Raw genomic sequence first — 14111 nt, forward strand, 5'->3', positions numbered from 1 at the left:
GGGAACCATTCAAAAACCAGAAGAGGAACTGTGGCTAGGAGGTTAGAGAGCCAGCCTTGAGCACAGGCTTGCACTCAGCTGATGGAGCAGTATAGTCTTGGGTAACTCCTGTGTATAAAGGTTAAGGTTAAAGGAACTTGTTATCACGCCTATTTGAGAAATGTCATTATGCCACTAATCTTAAACAGATCAGAAGCTCAGAAAAATGGCTTCATTTCAGCTTGGTGAAGGAGAGCTTAAAATTGCCCGATTCCATTTTGACTTTTTGCCTGGTCAATGCAAGTGCCTAGTAAAAACAAAGGGCCATTGTAATTTTAATATCGGCAAAAACTGTTGGAAATGAACTCTAAAAGTCTTTTGGAGCTGGGGTCATGGCTTGGAGAAGAATACTTATGTAGCATTAACCAAATCCTAGATTTCATCCCCATCACTAGAAAAAAAAATTTTTTAAGGTACAACAAGAAACATCAGTCAAACAGAAATAAATCTAAATGAAAAATGTGTAAGACCTTTACACTGAACACTATACAAACATTGTTAAGGGAAAACTGCCATCAGATCTCAGCCTCCTGAGTAGCTAGCATTACAGGCTTCAGTCACCAGCACTTGGAAAGACTTTTTTTTGTGTGTGTGTGGGTCATTGGGTTTGAACTTGGCTTGGGCACTGTCCCTGAGCTCTTCAGCTCAAGGCTACCACCCTACTCTTGAGCCAAGCCCCTCTTCCCATTTTCTAGAGGTTAATTAGAGAGAAGAGTCTCAGGTGGCTGAGCTAGTTTTGAACCTTGATCCTCAGATCTCAGCCTCTTGAGTAGCTAGGATTACAGGCGTGAGCCACCACCCTTTCTGGTTCACACCAGAAATCCTAGCTACTTAAGAGGCGGAGATCGGAGGATCTGAGTTCACCACTAGAAAATCAGAAGCAGCAACATGGCTCAAGTGATAGAGCTAGCCTGGAACATAAGCAGCTCAGGGACGGTGCCCAGGCCCTGAGTTCAAGCCCCAGGACTGGCAAAAACATAAAATATTAATGCTTTAAGCTAGGGCGGGGTGTCTGGAAAGCCTTGAAGATGCTCAGGGTAGAGTGGGAAGGTGTAGTGAGGAAAAGAGAAGCCCAACAACAAAGGAAAATACTGGAACAAAAACCTACCTGCTTAGACTTGGGAAGAAACCATGGTCCTCTCTGGTAAACGGAAGGGGAGGGTGCTGTGGGCTTCAGGAGTGGACTACAGGAAGCATGGCATTAGGCCTGGGGCTGGGTGTGCTAGGCAGACACCAGACACACAGGGAGGTGTGGTGGGTGGAATCTAGCACTGAAGGCTACAAATGGAGAAAGAACTCGGAAGGCACGAGCGGAGGACAAGTATTTTAGACCAGCGTGAATATCCTGAGTTTATAGGAAACAGTCCCCAGCACCCTGCCTTTGGAGTCTATTTTCATTTCTCAATGTTAGTCAGAATATTTAAAATATTTATTTTAAAAGTAGTATTTAAAAACAGACAGACTTGTGATATGGATTAAAAGCTCCACGATGTATTATTTGCAACTCCAGTTTCATAAATTGACAGTGAAGTTCTATTCTGCCATGACTCAACCATGTCTCCTGTGTGTACCTCTGCTCTACTCTAACCAAGGATTACTTCCTGCACACCTGACTGTGATGTCCTAGATTCTTCAGCTGTAGCTGGTTAAGTCTCCTGATTCTAAGGGTGGGCTGCTTTCTGGCCTAGGGGGTGGAGTCAAGCCTTCGGGTAGGCTTCCATTATCTACTTGTGAAGCTCAGAACTGCTGACCAACCTGAAGCTAGGGAAAACTGCTTAGAGGAGGAACTCTCATTCAGTGTAAGCTGCCCTTAATCCTACTACTGAAACAGTTGTCAAGCTGAGGATGGAGAGTCCAAGAAGATTTATGGCCAGGAAGGTCTCCTACATGGCTTCCTCTGAGAGTTTACCCCAAGTGGGAGCCACCTGTCCACTTGCCTTTTATTACATTTCTAATAGCTGCTCCATTTCCTCCAGGGCTATTGTAATGTCACTGGCCTGATCACTACACAGGTTTTGTTGTTCCAGGAATCGGATCCTTTCTTCTTCTTTCATCTTCAACTTGACCTTTAAGGCCTGCAAAAAAAAAAAAAAAAAATCACACAAAACTCTTGACTCAAAAGAAAGACAATGGCCATATCAGAACATCAGGTTTCTATTCCCTTGAAGAAAACCAGTGGAAAAATCAACGGACATTGTATTTTCTACCTTTGATTTTGTTGATCTGTATTGATTTTTGGCAATGTTTCTCAATATCACAGACTTCCATACCTAACGTAGGGCAAAGATATCCTCTATGTCTCATCCAGCAGCCCAGACTTATGCAAGCTAAAGCAGCCAGACTCAAGAATTCTGGTTTTTTTACTGTCTAGGTCTCTTCCCTTGGGAAACCAAATTCCCATAGCAGGGCTTTTGCATAGGTCTCATTTCTGGTCAGCATCCACTGACATGTTCTCTAAGACGTGCACATTTCTGAGTCATATCCACAGAGCCAGGTGCAAACTCTTCTCAGTCTTCAGGAATAGAAAAAAAAATTACTGGGAAAAAACAATGTCCAAATATACTCTTGGAATTCAGTTTACAATATTACATACAGCATTGTTGGTATATAGGACAACTATATATGTAAAATGTCTCTACTAAGGAAATTATATTTTTTTTGTATTAATGTTACAACTTTTCTGGAAATCAAAATTAGTTTAAAATAGTTTATTAAAAATAGCCAAGAGCTGGGCACCTGTGGCTCATACCTATAATCTTAACTACTCAAAAGGGTGAGATTTGAGGTTTGTGGTTTGAAGCCAGCCTGGCCAGAAAAGCCTGTGAAACTCTCATCTCCAATTAGCCAGCGAAAAGCTGGAAAGAGGCCAGGAGTTTGGCCTAGTGGTAGAGTGCTTGCCTAGCATGCAGGAAGACCTGGGTTCGGTACCATATACATAGAAAAAAAGCCGGAAGTGGGCTGAGGCTCAAATGGTAGAGCTCCAGCCTTGAGAAAGTCCAAGGACAGTGCTCAGGCCCTGATTTGAAGCCCAGCACTGGCAAAAAAAAAAAAAAAACAAAAACACAGAAAAATGAAAAAACTGGAAATAGAGCTATGGCTCAAGTAGTAGAGTACTAGCTCTGAGCAAAAGCAGTTCAGGGACAGCGCTCAGGTTCTAAGTTCAAGCCCCAAGATGGACATTAAAAAAAAAAACCAAGCATAATGGCACACAAAATTCCAAGCATTTAAGAGGCTAAGGCAGGAGAACAGTAAGTTTGAGGCTAGCCTGGGCTACTTAGCAAGACCACTGTCTCAAAGGACAAAAGCAAGGGGCTGGGAGTTTGGCCTAATGGTAGAGTGCTTGCCTAGCATGCACAAAAGACCTGGGTTTGATTTCTCAGTACCACATACATAGAAAAAAAAAAAAAAAAGCTGAAAATGATGTTGTAGCTCACGTGGTAGAGGTCTAGCCTTGAGAAAAACCCAAGGACAGTGCTCAGGTCCTGAGTTCAAGCCCTGGGACTGGCAAAAAAAAAAAAAAAAGACAAAAGCAAATGGGCAGGTAGAAAAGGGGGAACCATCAGTCTTCCTATCTAGGGATCTAGTAGAATACAACAGGACTACCTTAGATCATAAGCTGCTCACCTGTAACTCTTCCATCTGCTTCCTGGCAGTTTCATTAAAAAGCTTCAGCTCATCTTGCAGCGTTTCTAATAGCAACTAAAAGGAAACAAATATGAAAAATCTTCATATAAAAGAAATCTGCGGGGGGGGGGGGCAGGAGTTTGGCCTAGTGGTAGAGTGCTTGTTTAGCATGCATGAAGACCAGGGTTTGATTCCTTAGTATCACATATATAGAAAAAGCTGGAGGTGGTGTTGTGGCTCAAATGATAGAGCTCTAGCCTTGAGAAAGTCCAAGGACAGTGTTCAGGTCCTGAGTTCAAGCCCAGGAGTAGGGGAAAAAAAAAGAGAGAGAGAGAAAGAAAGAGAGAAAGAGAGAGAGAGCGCACACAAGAGTGCTGCGAGTCTAGAAATGTGGCTTAGTGGTAGGGTGCTTGCCTAGCCGAGGATGCATGAAGCCCTCGGTTTAATTCCTCAGAATGCTAGCCTTGAGCAAAAGAAGCTCAGGGACAGTGCCCAGGCCCTGAGTTCAAGCCCCAGGACTGGCACAAAACAAAAACAAAAATGATAGCTGGATCAGGGCAGGCAAATGTCCTTCCATTCATTTATCACTTACTGCTGGACTCTTTATTGAGGACCCCTTGGGGGTCCTTTTAGGAGTAATTCCTCAGTACTACAGCCTTGTACAATCTAAAGTCCAGCAAAGACATCCCTGACATCCCCTGCAACACTCCAGTATTTATCCAAGCAATCTGAAGCATCCAGACTCAAGAATTGCGTTCTTCCGACAGGTCTTGAGATGCCAAGCCCATGTACTACAATGTGCTCAGTGCTACCCTGACCTATGGAATCCAACGTGGCAGCCACAAAGGGGTGACTAACTGCAGGTAGGAGCTGAGCAGGGACCCACAGTCAGCATTCTATGAGCCCAAGATGACAAGTGACCTCCCAGGGGAAGAGAGCACACACGTTTCCAAGACAGTAAACCTACATGCATTACCTGCCTTCTTTAAAGCTCTCTGTACAAACTCACTCACCCTATGAGACCTTCTGTGTTTTTCTGTTGACAATGCTGGGAGTTGAACCCATGACATCATGCGTGCTAGGCAAGTCCTCTCCCACTGGGTCACATTGCTGCCCCCTGATAAGTGTTTCAAAGCAGTATGCTTCCAGGGCTAGGAATGTGGCTTAGCAGTAGAGTGCTTGCCTAGCATGCATGAAGCCTTGGGTTCCATTCCTCAGAACCACATACAGAAAGAAGCCAGAAGTGGCGCCATGGCTCGAGTGGGTAGAGTGCTAGCCTTGAGCAAAAGGAGACCTAGGCCAGTGCCCAGGTCCTGAATTCAAGCCTAAGCACTGGGCGAGGGGGTGACTTCAGTTCAGATCTGCTTACATGATTAAGTTCAGAGCTGCCTTTCAACTAACTATGCTGTTAGGTACACACTCCCTTGTTCACGGAAGACCAAAGCTTCTGCCATTTGCTGAGCACAGGCGGAGTTCTTAGACCTGCAGATCCCAGGACTAGGAGGCCCCATGCAGTCACACTCATGCCCTCACCATGGAATCCGAGTGGTCTGTAGTGAGTTCTTGCTGTGCAGCCAGGGTCTCGCTGCCTAGAATGCACAGAGCCACAAAGTCAGCCTCACCTGCAGTAATGCCCTCAACTGAACACACCTGTTTTATGCCAGTCCTGAGACTTGAACTCAGGGTCTGGGCGCTGTTCCTGAGCTATTTTTTGCCCAAGAGATCCTGCAGGTTACCCGGTCCCACTCAGAGTGAGCATTCCTTAATCTGTTAGGTCAGAGGCCAGCGACCCGTAACATTCTTTCTCCCTTCCTTTCCCACCTGGGAAAGACAGGTGTGAGGTCTGCCTCCCCACAAAGAAACACAGTATTTCCGGTCTCTCTCAACAGGTTCTACCTGCTGGCATCAAATGAATGGCACAGTGTTCAGGTAACATTATCAGGCAGGAAAACAAATGAACACCAATCTGGGCATGGCGGTGACCGCAGGGTGCCAGCACTTGGGAGGCGGAGGCAGGAGGAACTCGGGTTCAGGTCAGCCTGCGCTAGATAGGGGTTCTAAGAGCAGCATGGCTATAGAGACCTGTCTCAAGAAGCAACACAAACAGAAGCCCAACACCAACTGCCAATAATGAACTCTCCCCTTTCAGGGCTTTGTGAAGCAGCTCCCGCACCCCCGGAGCTGAGCTGCGCTGCCCCGCTGCCCGCCGCTCACCTGTGTTGAGGCCTTTGCTCTCCAATATCGCTAAGCAGTTGTCCTGGAACCTCTCAAGCAACTCCACCTTCTGAGTCAGATCCTTCAACTCTTCCTAAGGGAGGGCCAGGGCCAGGTCAGGAAGTACCCCACAGGGACAGGTCTTCCTCGCCTGTGCTCTTGGCCAGCCAAGCTGCAAGAAGCCTGGCTTCCTTCCTTCGGTGCTCTCAGGCAGCCCGCTCCCTCTCACCATGGCCCACCCGCTGCGGCAGGCATAGTCCTGACCAAGGAGATGGGTGGGTCTCTCACCTGAGTTTCAGTCAACTTCTGGTGCAGCTGCTGGTTGACAGCCTCTAAAAGCTGGTTCTTATCCTTGAGATCTTCCTCTGACCTTTGCTTAGCCACTGGCTTATAGCTGTAAGGACAGTTGTGCTTACATGAGCAGGGAATTATTTAAATGAGCTTGAAGCCTGTCTTTGGGACATACTGGTATATAACCTCATGCTCTACGCTTCATTTCTAGCATTAACAACTGTGTTTTATTATTTTTTTTTCAATTTTATTTTTTGGTCATGGGGCTTGAACTCAGCATGGGGGCTGTCCCTGAGCTCTTTAGCTCAAGGCTACCACCCTACCCCGTTTTCTAGAGGTTAACTGGAGCTAAGAGTCTCAGGTCCTTTTGTGCCCAGGCTGGCTTTGAACCTTGATCCTTGGATGTCAGCCTCCTAAGTAGCTAGGATTAGAGGTGTGAGCCACTGCGCCTGGCTCTGTTTCCTTATTAAAAGAATAAATTCACGTCAGTATGGTGGCTCACGATTGTAATCCTAGCTACTTCAGGAGGCTGAGATCTTAGGGCCAAGGATCAAAGACAGCCCAGCACTAAAGACCTTGAGACTCTTATCTCCAATCACTAGAAAAGGGGAAGTGGGGCTGTGGCTCCAGAGATAGGATGGTAGCCTTGAGCTGAAGAGCTCAGGGACAGTGCCCAGTCCTACCTATCCCAGAAACGTCACATGAGCAACAGTCTTGCTCTTGTCTGGGACTCAAGATGGTACTGCCAATTCTTGCCTGGACAATGGCTCTCATGCCTGGCGGTGCCTCATTTCTGAACATTTCCCTCAGCATCTAAAGTGGTCCTCAGACTGCACCTGTGTTCAACCAGTCCCACTAATGAATGCAGCGATACCACCTGCTACCCAGATACTAATCTGCTACCCACATTAGTTTTTTCCCTGATGCTCACCCCTTTCGGAGATTTTTCCTGATGGCAGTCTCTGCAGCTTTCATCTGCCTAGAGAAGCAAAATAAAGGGATCAGAGCAGCACATTACACTGGGACTAGAGGCTGTTCAGGCCAGCAACCTGGACTAACAACTAGCTCCCACCTTCCATGACCACTACTTAGGCCAGTGCCCTGGCTGACTCAGCACAGGGGACGCTAACAACTACCTCCTCGGTGCTTACGGGGCTTTGGGTACCCACCCCGCAGACTGTCTTCTCATTCAGAAGCCTTTTGGCTCTCATGCCCTGTTATTTAATTCCTATCCTGAACCATGTCTAGCAAGGTCTTGTCCTCTCTGCCTCCTGTCTCCCTCAGTGCTGGGGACCTAAACCAGAGTGAAGCATATATGCTAGGCAAGGGTCTTCCACGAAGCCATAGATACCAGTGATCTGCCCTCACCCATTATCTCGTTTTGGCTTGGTGACTTTTGTAATGTCATTCTCTGAACCTCCTGAATGATGATGTCTGGAAACATCAACTTCTTTGGATTTAACAGGTAAGAGACTCTTAAAAGTAGCTCGAGTTTGTGGATCTGCAAGGGAAAACAAGAGGGTGAAGCCTCAGGACAAGACTGCAGTACTTAACAGCTGCAGCACAGAAAACAGCCCGACCAGGCCCACTCCCAGGCTATTACATGACTTCACTCTCTCAGGCTAAGCTCAATTTATGAAGACGAATTCAAAGATTAAGATTTCTACGGTGGAAGCTGAGTGTAGGTGGCTCATGCCTGTAGTTCTAGCTACTTAGGAAGTTGAGATCTGAGGATCATGGTCAAAGCCAGCCTAGGCACGAAAGTCTGTGAGACTCTTCTCTCCAATTAACCACCAGAAAACCAGAAGTGGCACTGTGGTCCCAGTGGTAGAGCACTAGCTTTACTTGAGTTGAAGAGCTCAGGGACAGTGTCCAGGCACAGAGTTCAAGTCCCATGACAAAAAAAAAAAAATCTATGCTGGGTGTCATTTGTTCAGGCCTATTAATCCTGGCTGCTCAGGAGGCTGCGATCCTAAAATCTGAGTATCACAGTTCAAAGCCAGACTAGACAGTAAAATCCCTGAGACTTATTTCCGAGTAACCATCCAAAAGCCAGAAGCAGAGTTGTGGCTCAAGTGGTAGAGAACTAGCCTTGAGCGAAAAAAAGACCAGGGATAGCACCTAGGTCCTGAGTTAAAGCCCTAGGCCTGATACCAAAAACAAAACAAAACAACAAAAAAACAGACTTCACTAACTGCAGTGGAAACCAAATTCTTCAGGTTAAGTATGGAATAAATGTGAATATAGACATTGATATAACAGAGAACTAAATCTAGCTGGGCACCTGCAGCTCACACCTACAATCCTAGCTACTCAGAAAGCTAAGACCTAGAGGATTGCAGTTCAAAATCAGTCTACCAGCTGGGCATGGAGGCTCATGCCTATAATCGTAGCTACTCAGGAGGCTGAGATCTGAGGATCGCAGTTAAAAACCAGCCAGGAGGGCCAGGAGTTTGGCCTAGTAGTAGAGTGCTTGCCTAGCATGCACAAAGACTCGGGTCCAATTCCTCAGTACCACGTACATAGAATTAAAAAGCCAGAGTGGTGCTGAGGCTCAAGTGGTAGAGCTCTAGCCTTGAGAAAGTCCAAGGACAATGCTCAGGCCCTGAGCTCAAGCCCAGGACTGGCAAAAAAAAAAAAAAAAAAGCCAGCTAGGAGGCCAGGAATTTGGCCTAGTGGTAGAGTGCTTGCCTAGCATGCACAAAGACCCTGGTTCGATTCCTTGATACCACATATATAGAAAAAAGCCACAAATGGTGCTGTGGCTCAAGTGGTCGAGCTCTAGCCTTGAGAAAGCCTAAGGACAGTGCTCAGGCCCTGAGCCCAAGGCCCAGGACCATGAGAGTCATCATCTCCAATGAACCACCAGAAAAATGGAAGTCGCACTGTGGCTCAAGGGGTAGGGTGGTAGCCTTGAGCTGAACAGCTCGGGGACAACACCCAGGACAAGAATTCAAGCCCCACAACTGACCAAAAAAAAAAAAAAAAATCAGTCCAAGTAAAAAAGTTCAATATCCCAACTCCAATTACACAGAAAAATGCTAGACCGCAGACATGAGTACTAGCTATGAACAAGAGGTTCCAGCCGGTCTCGTGCTCGCTCGCTCGCTCGCAACAATAAAAAGATAACTAAAGAGAAAACAGAATGGAAATTAGCAGGCAAAGCTTATCCAACTCTTCACCCAGCACCCAGAGAGCCAAATGTGCCATGTGCCATCTCATTAAGCTCCCAATACACTTTCAAAAGCAACATTCCAACCGCTTTTGAAATGTCTACAGCCACCAAAAGCCCTCCTAATCCTCTAGAAGAAATATGGCACATGACAGAAAGTCCAGAAATAGCTGGTAGAACAAAGTGTTAGCTTCAGTCCCTCATTTCTACCTATCTCCTCTCCTCTCTCTCTACCACAAGATCCAGTGTCGTACAAGCTCTTTCATTCAGTGCTACTCTACTACTGGCTTTCTGGCAGTTAATTGGAGATAAAAGAGTCTTGTAGACTTTCCTGCCTAGACTGTCTTTGAACTCTGGTCTTCAGATCTTAGCCTTCCTAGTAGCTACTAGAATTACAGATATGAACCACAGGTGTGCAGCTGTCCTCTTCTTTCCTCTTCCAGATGACTGTGTCTGCCACCGGCCCTTTGGCTTTGTGGACGTTCTCTACTGGCATTTGTTCTGATCATCCTGGATAACTCCTCTACCAATACTGGCTGTCTAGGATTTAGATTCTACAGCAAGTCTTACTCAAGTAGCTTATTCAGGAGATAAGTACACTGCCTACCCTCACTCCCATACACATATACACACAGGCTTTCAGATTTCTTTTTGGGGATCAAACCTAGGGCCTTGCCCATGCTGGGCTCAGGCTACACATGAGCCCCACCCTAGATCATACTCGCTTGTGTTCACTGCAAAACAGCTCATTAAGCACCATCTACGAGGCATAATTAAATGAAGGTGAAGTAATGAGGCACAAAGTGCTGACTTAAGACTCATTAGGAAAAAATCTCCTCCGCTTCTTTCTTTTCTGGCAGTTTCAGAGTGACAACGTAGGTCTTTGAGCTTGCTAGACAGGGGCTCAACCACTTGAGCTATGTCTCTGGCCCTTTCTGCAACAAGGTGACACTTTTCCTCTTCAAGACCAACCCGAGCCATGATCCTCCTATAAATGCTTCCCGAATAGAGGGGATGATACACACACTTTGGGATCAAGTCCAGAAGTTGTAAAGTGTGGCGGTTCTATGTCGTGTCTACATACATCTAGGTAGCTATATGTGCATGTATACACACACACCTACCCATGTACATGTACATGTGCACGTGAGCAAGACAGCAGAGCTGTGTGGAAAAGATCTGGCTCCTCTCCTCCCACAAGGCCTGGCCTTGCTGCGGCCAAGATGTCGATTTCAGGTGTGTGCCATGGGAAAGAGTTCACACTGGAAAGCCTTCAAAGAAAAGCCTGTGTAACAACTCCAGACATCAGTCCTGCTGCTACTCTTCAACATCACTGGAAGGGATCTTAACTAGCTGCACTGCAACGCCCCCCCCCCAACACACACACAAGTTTTCTGTTATCTGGGAGTTTCTCATGTCTAAACTAGGCGGCTGGACCACAGAGACCTAACCACGAGCCAAAAAACCACAGGAGGGCTGGGTGCCCCTGGGTTGGGCCCTGTCCATCCCAGCTGTTGAGGACGCTTAGAGATGAGGACAGGGGTTCGATGCCAGCCCAGGCAGTGAAGTCCTCCAGACTCCTATCCCCAACGGACCCCCAAAAAGGTACAGCGGGAGCCGCTGAGAGGCGGAAGGGCGGCGCTCGGATGCTCCGGACCCCCGGCTTCCAGCCTGCTGGGCCGGCCGGGCGCAGACCCCTCCCCGGGGGCCCCCCACACCCCGGGGGCGGCCGGCGGGGCGCAGACCCTTCCCTGAGGCCCCGCACACCCCGGGGGCGGCCCCTACCTGAGGCGAGGCCGCCGCTCGGCGCCGAGGGCGGCTGCACACCGTGCAGCGTCTTGGCCGCGCTGGTCATGGTCACGAAGCCGCCGGGCTGCGCCCTGCGAGGGGCACAGGCGGGTGTGAGCGCGGGCGGGCGGCGCCCAGGCTCCCCCGCCCCCGGCCAGCCCGTCCGCCCCACACCGCGCCCAGCCCCAGCCTCGGGAGAGCCGAACCCAGGCGCCGGCCACTCCCGTCCGCCGCCGTCCGCGTTGCTCTCGTCCAGCACAGCCGGGGCCGCCGCCACCGCCGCCGGGAAGCCCGGGGAGTCCGCCGCCTTCGTTTCAAATGGGAACTTCCGGTAGCTGGGCGGAAGTGGCTGCGGTTCCGGTTTCGCAGGGCCTGCTGTACGGAAGGAAGTGGTTCTGGGCGCCACTCTGGGAGCCGCCATGTTGTACGGATCTCAGAGCCCGGAGTCGAGGAGGGCCCGGCTTGAATGGAGCTAATAAACCAGTGTCAGGTCCAGGAGCCGGGGCGCGGAGGGGGCCGCGTGGAGGGCGAGGTCACAATCGTCTTTGCTTGAGCTTTGGTGACGAGGGCTACTCTCGGGAGCAAAGGTTGGACGAGCGGCGGACGGGCGTGGGGCATCATCCTGGCTGCCCTGGAGGCCGAGCTCGGAGGATCGCAGCTCGAGGCCAGCTGGGCAGCAGGGTCCAGGAGCCTCTCCCCTGCAGGTAACCACCGGAAAACCGCAGGCGGAGCTGTGGCTGAAAGGGGTAGAGCTGAAGCGCTCAGGGACAGCGCCCAGGCCTGAGTTCAAGCCCCAGGACTGGCAATAAAATGAAATAAAGTGATGGGAAGCCACTGCGTGCCTTCGGAGAGTGTCATCCAGGGTCCCTTTTGTGTTCATGGGTCATGGGGCTCGAACTCAGCGCCAGGCTTTCGCCCCCTACCTGCTGCAACTATTGGAGGTCCGATGGAGCCACCGGGCCAGAAGAGCGAAGAGGAGGCGGGGTGGGATCACTCGTTACCGAGGAGGACATGGAGAAGGACACTAGACAAACACCCGCGGAAAGCGTCCATCCGATGAGCTGCGGATTAGACTTACTCGGATGCAGCCTTGAAAGAACCACCGGGCTTAGGAAACTGAACGGATCCTGAACGACATGGAGCTCGGGAGATTGGCAGGTACTGATTAACTCACCAATTATGGTCAAACTCGCCATGCCTGGCAGAGGGGAAACGATGATTCCATGACTCTGCCATCACAGAAGTTCCAAACAGCCAATTGTCTGGATGTGGGGATTATCCCGCCAGAGTGAGTACCTTCTCTTCCTGGTCTTTCAAAACCATGTATCAATTCTATTTACTACCTGGAAGTTAGTTATTTGCCAGTCCTGGGCCTTGACCGCAGGGCCTGGGCACTGTCCTTGGACTTTCTCAAGGCTAGAGCTCTACCACTTGAGCCTCAGCACCACTTCTGGCTTTTTTCTACGTATGTGGTACCGAGGAATCGAACCCGGGTCTCCATGCATGCTAGGCAGGCACTCTACCACTAGGCGAGAGAAGCACAAGGCATGTATGGCAGCTTTGCAGGTAAGTCTCAAGTTGAGGCTGGGTGCAGGGAAGGAATAGAGAGAAAGGGACGCCTTATTGCTGTCATCCACTTCCAGACTTGAGTATGTGGATAATCACTGGTTTGTGTAGGTGTGTTGGGGGTTTGAGAGTTTGGCTTTCTTCCTTCCTTCCTTCCTTGTGATGGGGCTTGAACTTAGGGCCACTTCTGGTTTTCTGGTCGTTAGTTGGAAAGATGTTCCTGCTGGGGGCTGGCTCTGAACTATGATCCTTAGATCTCAGCCTCCTGAGTGGCTAGGATTACAGGTGTGAGCCACTAGTGTCCGGCTTTTCTTCCCTCCCTCCCTTCCCTCTGTCCCTCTCTACCTCCCCCCACACCCCGTGTGTTGGTCCTAGGGCCTGAACTCAGATTCTGGACAATGTCCCTGAGCTTTTGTGTTCAAGGCTTGTGCTTTACCACTTCAAATTTAATCGTGAGACCTCAGTCTCCAGAGTACTACGATTACAGACAAGAGCCATTGCGGCTCGGCTTTGCGGGGTGGGGGTGGGGGGACAGGGAACTGAAGATGGCATCCAGCATCTGGTACATGCTACACCCCTGTTGTACCACCAGGCTACACCCCTGTTGTACCACCAAGCTACACCATGTTGTCCCACTAAACTACACCCATGTTGTCCCACTAAACTACACCCATGTTGTATCACTAAGCCGCGCCCAGCCCAAGGCGTTATTTCTGCTCATGTTTAGTCCTCTCTGTGGTTCATTATTCCAGGTAGGATCAGGGCTGTCTCAGCCTGGCTGTGTGATAACTAAGGGACAGCATCTATGATGCTGAGAAGCAAGGATTTCCAGTGAACAGCCATGGCCCAGAGGGGCTGAATGTTACTGGTGTGTGAAGAGACAGACCCCTCCCGGTTAGAGACCCCTCCCGGTTAGAGACCCCTCCGGTTAGGTCCCAGTCATCACTGTCCTTGAGCATTTTTTGCTTAAGGCTGACACACTACCACTTGAGCCACAGCTCTACTTCTGGCTGAAACTCCGCCCCTTCACACTTCTTCTTTTTTGAGTAGGTAATCAGAGATAAGAGTTTCACAGATTTTCCTGCCCAGGGTGGCTTTGAACCAATATCAACATATCTCAGACTCCTGAATAGCTAGGCATAAGCCACCAGTGCCTGGCTATTTAAGATTGGGGCCGGGGGTGGGGGAGGTGGGTCTTATAATGTTGTTCCATTTGCCTCCCAACTTGTAAGTTCAAGTGATAGTTTTGGATCACTTGGCTAGAGAAAGAGGGAGCCAAGAATGGCTTATCTTGATTGAATTTCCTTACAGGGAGGCAACCTACTCGGTCAGTATTCTGTGCTCATGAGTTCCGCACCTGCAGATTCAACCACGCAGACTGAAAATATTTGGGGGATGGGAGAGGAGTGGGAATAAA

General features: G+C 49.1%; 1 protein-coding gene across 1 annotated transcript; it reads right to left on the reverse strand.

The window, feature by feature from the left end:
• Positions 1-1446: 1446 nt before the first annotated feature.
• Positions 1447-11630, reverse strand: Knstrn (kinetochore localized astrin (SPAG5) binding protein). The gene is made up of 9 exons (XM_090318610.1): positions 11335-11630; positions 11126-11220; positions 7537-7669; positions 7100-7147; positions 6166-6271; positions 5878-5971; positions 5197-5252; positions 3664-3738; positions 1447-2114 (listed from the first exon to the last, which is right to left on the reverse strand). Exons 1-9 carry the CDS (start codon positions 11547-11549, stop codon positions 1983-1985), a joined length of 954 nt encoding a protein of 317 aa, XP_090174736.1. The 5' UTR covers positions 11550-11630; the 3' UTR covers positions 1447-1982.
• Between the last annotated feature and the right edge of the window lie 2481 nt (positions 11631-14111).

Source organism: Megascapheus bottae, chromosome 25 (genome assembly GCF_031878675.1).
Source record: "Megascapheus bottae isolate mThoBot1 chromosome 25, mThoBot2.hap1, whole genome shotgun sequence".
NCBI lineage: Eukaryota > Metazoa > Chordata > Mammalia > Rodentia > Geomyidae > Megascapheus > Megascapheus bottae.

Bases quoted from the DNA above. Each gene is read 5' to 3' on its own strand.
- Knstrn (XM_090318610.1), bottom strand. From the start codon at position 11,549: ATGGCGGCTCCCAGAGTGGCGCCCAGAACCACTTCCTTCCGTACAGCA. The intron at 7,670-11,125 runs GTAGGGGCCGCC...TTTCCCTTGCAG, and splicing joins GAGCGGCGGCCTCGCCTCAG to ATCCACAAACTCGAGCTACT. The intron at 5,253-5,877 runs GTGAGCGGCGGG...TGTGCATTCTAG, and splicing joins GAGCAAAGGCCTCAACACAG to GCAGCGAGACCCTGGCTGCA.